The sequence below is a fragment of the Geospiza fortis genome, unplaced genomic scaffold (assembly GCF_000277835.1).
Source record: "Geospiza fortis unplaced genomic scaffold, GeoFor_1.0 scaffold61, whole genome shotgun sequence".
NCBI classification, from domain to species: Eukaryota; Metazoa; Chordata; class Aves; order Passeriformes; family Thraupidae; genus Geospiza; species Geospiza fortis.
Genome location: NW_005054430.1, coordinates 1,834,719 through 1,839,640, shown reverse-complemented (window position 1 = coordinate 1,839,640; position 4,922 = coordinate 1,834,719). Strand labels below are relative to the sequence as shown.

Below are 4,922 nucleotides of genomic sequence, written 5' to 3'. Positions count from 1 at the left end.
TGGAGATGGGTACAGTGTAGAAAACTTCATAAAGGGGGGCTGGGGATGGGTAGAGTATAGAAAACTTTATAGCAAAGGGCTGGGGATGGGTACAGTATAGAAAACTTTGTAGAGGGGGTTTGGAGATGGGTACAGTGTAGAAAACTTCATAAAGGGGGGCTGGGGATGGGTAGAGTATAGAAAACTTTATAGCAAAGGGTTGGAGATGGGTACAGTATAGAAAACTTTGTAGAGGGGGTTTGGGGATGAGTACAGTATAGAAAAGTGCCTAGCAGGGGGCTGGGGATAAGTAAAGTACAAAAAAACTGTATAGCAAGGGGCTGGGGAGGGGTACAGTGTAGAAAACTGCATCCAGGGGGCCTGGGAATGAGTACAGTCTAGAAAACTGTGTAGAGGAGGAGATGAGGATGGGTACAGTATAGAAAAGTGCCTAGCAGGGGGCTGGGGATGGGTAGAGTTTAGAAAACTTTATAGAGGGGGGCTGGGGATGGGTAGAGTTTAGAAAACCGGTTTAAAAGGGACTGGAGATGGGTACAGTATAGAAAACTGGTTTAAAAGGGACTGGAGATGGGTACAGTGTAGAAAACTGATTGAAAAGGGACTGGAGATGGGTTTTCATCAGAAGGACATTTTATTTCACAGGAAATAAGGGTACAGTATAGAAAACTGGTTAAAAAGGGGCCTGGAGATGGGTACAGTATAGAAAACAGATTGAAAAGGGACTGGAGATGGGTAGAGTATAGAAAACTGGTTAAAAAGGGACTGGAGATGGGTACAGTGTAGAAATCTGGTGAAAAAGGGACTGGAGATGGGTACAGTGTAGAAAACTGACGAAAAAGGGACTGGAGATGGGTACAGCACGGAGTGGAGCAGCATTGTGGGTGTCTGGGGATGGGCACAGTACAGCAAACTGTACAGCACAGGAGTGGAGATCGTGTAATGTGGAGGGGAGCAGGAGATGGGGGTACAGGGAAGGTGTGGTGTAGAGGGGGAACAGGATAGAGTGGCCTCGGAGATGGGTACAGCGGGTGTCTGGGGATGGGTGCACTACAGAAAATGGTTTATCAGGGGCTGGGGGTGGGCACAGTGTGGACAAGAGCAGTATGGGGTACAGCGTGGAGGGGCAGCCCTGGTGATGGGCACAGTGGCCCCACAGAGGGGTCCCAGTGCTGTGTGGGTGCTGTGGGGGCAGCAGGAGAGCCCCTCAGAGGGGTCTCCAGCACTGTGTGGGTGCTGTGGGGACAGCAGGAGGGTCCCACAGAGGGGTCCCAGCACTGTGTAGGTGCTGTGGGGACAGCAGGAGGTGGCCATGCCAGGGCTGGTGACAGTGCTGTCCCCTCCCCGCAGGCCTGCGCAATGCCCCGCGCTGCTGGGACGTCATCCAGCCCCTGCTGTGCGCTGTCTACATGCCCAAGTGCGAGGATGGGCAGGTGGAGCTGCCCAGCCAGACCCTGTGCCAGGCCACCCGGGCACCCTGCACCATCGTGGAGCGCGAGCGCGGCTGGCCCGACTTCCTCAAGTGCACCACGGATCGCTTCCCCGAGGGCTGCCCGGTACGGCACGGGGGACTGGGGGGAAAGTCACTGTCTGCAGGAGAGAAGGGCTGGTCTTGGTCAGCCTGGAGAAGGGAAGCACCCAGGGAGAGCTTCCAGCACATTGCAGGGCCTGCAGGGGCCCCAGGAGAGCTGCAGAGGGACTGGGGCCAAGGCCTGCAGGGACAGCACCCAGGGAATGGCTCCCACTGCCAGAGGGCAGGCATGGATGGCATCTTGGCAATGAGGAATTCCTGGCTGGGCTGGGATTGCCAGAGCAGCTGGGGCTGCCCTGCATCCCTGGCAGTGCCCAAGGCCAGGCTGGGCACTGGGGCTGGAGCACCTGGGACAGTGGGAGGTGTCCCTGCCATGGCAGGGCTGGCACTGCAGGGGCTCTGAGGACCCTTCCCACCCAACCCATTCCATGATTCCCTGGTGATTCTGTGGAACCCAGCTGTCCCCTGCCCTCCACAGGGGACTGATGTCCATCTTGGCCACGGGGGTGTCTCCTCCCCCTCCTCCTCCTCACAGCCTGCTTTCCCCTCTGGCAGAACGAGGTGCAGAACATCAAGTTCAACAGCTCGGGGCAGTGCGAGGCGCCGCTGGTGAGGACGGACAACCCCAAGAGCTGGTACGAGGACGTGGAGGGCTGCGGCATCCAGTGCCAGAACCCGCTGTTCACCGAGAAGGAGCACCGCGAGATGCACGTCTACATCGCCGCCTTCAGCTCCGTCACCATCTTCTGCACCTTCTTCACCCTGGTGAGACCCGCGCTCCTCCTGGGGAGCTGTCCCCAGAAGGGGATGGGTGCCGAGCTGTCCCCAGAAGGGGATGGGTGCCGAGCTATCCCCAAAATGGGATGGGCACCGAGCTGTCCCCAAAGTGGGATGGGCACCGAGCTGTCCCCAGAAGGGGATGGGCGCCGAGCTGTCCCCAAAATGGGATGGGCACCGAGCTGTCCCCAGAAGGGGATGGGTGCCGAGCTGTCGCTTTCTCCACCCCTCCAGGCCACGTTTGTTGCTGACTGGAGGAACTCCAACCGCTACCCCGCCGTCATCCTGTTCTACGTCAACGCCTGCTTCTTCGTGGGCAGCATTGGTTGGCTGGCACAGTTCATGGATGGCGCCCGCGACGAGATCGTGTGCCGGGCCGACGGCACCATGCGGCTGGGCGAGCCCACGTAGGTGTCACCTCTGTCCCCAGCCCGCCACCAGGGCTGTCCCCAGCACCAAGGAGGGCTCTCGGGGTTCGCTGGCCTCCTGGGAGCACAGAGGGTGAGACCCCTGCGTGTCCCCTCACGGGGGTGGGTGACGCTCTCGCCTCACCTCTCCACAGCTCCAACGAGACGCTGTCCTGCGTCATCATCTTCGTCATTGTGTACTACTCGCTGATGTCGGGTGTCATCTGGTTTGTCATGCTCACCTACGCCTGGCACACGTCCTTCAAGGCCCTGGGCACCACCTACCAGCCGCTGCTGGGCAAGACCTCCTACTTCCACCTCATCACCTGGTCCATCCCCTTCGTGCTCACCGTGGCCATCCTGGCCGTGGCGCAGGTAACGGGGTCACCACCATCAGGGGATGGTGTCTCAGGGTGACACCGCAGCCAGCTGACCCCCCTGTCCCTGTCCCTGCCAGGTGGACGGTGACTCTGTCAGTGGCATCTGCTTCGTGGGCTACAAGAACTACCGCTACCGAGCCGGCTTCGTGCTGGCCCCCATCGGGCTCGTGCTCATCGTGGGGGGCTATTTCCTCATCCGGGGTAGGTGTGGCTCTGCCCTGGGAAGGGACGGGGTCACCGTGGCTGTCCCCACACCCTGACCCCCTGGTCCTCCCCGCAGGGGTCATGACACTCTTCTCCATCAAGAGCAACCACCCCGGGCTGCTGAGCGAGAAGGCGGCCAGCAAGATCAACGAGACCATGCTGCGCCTGGGTGAGGGCTTCACCGGCCCCATTCCCCAGGGAATCGGGGTGGGAACGGGGACATTTTGTCCTCTGAAGTCACACAGCCCCTTCTCGGGGTGGCAGCAGAGGGGGACAAAGCTGTGGTGGTGGCATGGCCCCAGTGCGGCGTGTTTGTCTTGGTGCCACTGGAGTTTGGCTGGAGTTTGTCCCTCTTCTCTTCCAGGCATTTTTGGCTTCTTGGCCTTTGGCTTTGCCTTCATGACCTTTGGCTGCCACTTCTATGACTTCTTCAACCAGGCCGAGTGGGAGCGCAGCTTCCGGGAATACGTCCTGTGAGTGGGACAGGGACAGGGCTGATGGGGACACGGTGGCACCGCGGTGGACAGCCCCGTGTCCCCCACCAGCGGTGCCACCACATCTCCACCCTGCAGGGCTGTGGGGGGGGCTGTGGGCTGTCCCTGCTGCTCAGGGCCACTGTCCCCGTGTGTCACCGCAGGTGTGAGGCCAACGTGACCATCGCCACGCAGACCAACAAGCCCATCCCGGACTGCGAGATCAAGAACCGGCCGAGCCTGCTGGTGGAGAAGATCAACCTCTTCGCCATGTTCGGCACCGGCGTCTCCATGAGCACCTGGGTCTGGACCAAGGCCACCCTGCTCATCTGGAAGCGCACCTGGTGCAGGTGAGACCCCGAGGGTGTCACCCCAGCTCCCTGGAGCCCTTCCTGCCCCATCCAATGGGATGTTGGAGGACATTCCCAGATGTGTGTCCCTCAGCTTGATGGGTTGTAGGCTCACAGCAGCTCAGGAACAGGGGGTGGCCTCTTCCATGTGGCGTTTGTGGGACATGTCCAACCCCAAGGGACCCATTCCCCAGTGTGGTGTCCCCATGTGCAGGAGGGGAGCTGGGGAGGGTCCCTGTTGCCCAGCTGTGACAGCTGTGCCCTGTGTGCCCCTGTGTCCCCAGGCTGACGGGGCAGAGCGATGACCAGCCCAAGAGGATCAAGAAGAGCAAGATGATCGCCAAGGCCTTCTCCAAGCGCAAGGAGCTGCTGCGCGACCCGGGCCAGGAGCTGTCCTTCAGCATGCACACCGTGTCCCACGACGGCCCCGTGGGTACGTGCCCAGGGCAGGGGATGTCCCCAGCAGCCCCCCGGGGTCCCCAAAGCCCCCCTTGACCAGATCCCCCTGTCCCCGCAGCCGGATTGGCGTTCAACATCAATGAACCATCGGCTGACGTGTCCTCGGCGTGGGCCCAGCACGTCACCAAGATGGTGGCCAGGAGAGGGGCCATCCTGCCCCAGGACATCTCCGTGACACCCGTGGCGACACCTGGCAAGTCCTTGGGGACCTCGTGGGGAGTGTCTGGGGGATGAGCCGGGCTGGGGGTGTGCAGGGCAGGTGTAGTCAGGTTGATGGAATATTTGGGATGGATCCCCGTGGGATCAGGTGGGTGGCAGGGGGTGGTGGAGGGCACAGGCAGGAC

At 60.7% G+C, this 4,922-nt stretch overlaps 1 protein-coding gene across 1 annotated transcript in view; it reads left to right on the top strand.

Moving 5' to 3' along the window:
• The first annotated feature begins 1,015 nt into the window (after window positions 1-1,015).
• Window positions 1,016-4,922, top strand: part of SMO (smoothened, frizzled class receptor) — a 5,278-nt gene continuing 1,371 nt past the window's right edge. The window contains exons 1-11 of the mRNA XM_031061901.1: window positions 1,016-1,019; window positions 1,348-1,553; window positions 2,084-2,293; window positions 2,540-2,712; window positions 2,868-3,087; window positions 3,170-3,293; window positions 3,373-3,465; window positions 3,661-3,769; window positions 3,934-4,119; window positions 4,404-4,552; window positions 4,637-4,771. Of these exons, the coding sequence (XP_030917761.1) occupies window positions 1,016-1,019; window positions 1,348-1,553; window positions 2,084-2,293; window positions 2,540-2,712; window positions 2,868-3,087; window positions 3,170-3,293; window positions 3,373-3,465; window positions 3,661-3,769; window positions 3,934-4,119; window positions 4,404-4,552; window positions 4,637-4,771 (1,609 nt within the window). The remainder of the gene's footprint in view (window positions 1,020-1,347; window positions 1,554-2,083; window positions 2,294-2,539; window positions 2,713-2,867; window positions 3,088-3,169; window positions 3,294-3,372; window positions 3,466-3,660; window positions 3,770-3,933; window positions 4,120-4,403; window positions 4,553-4,636; window positions 4,772-4,922) is intronic.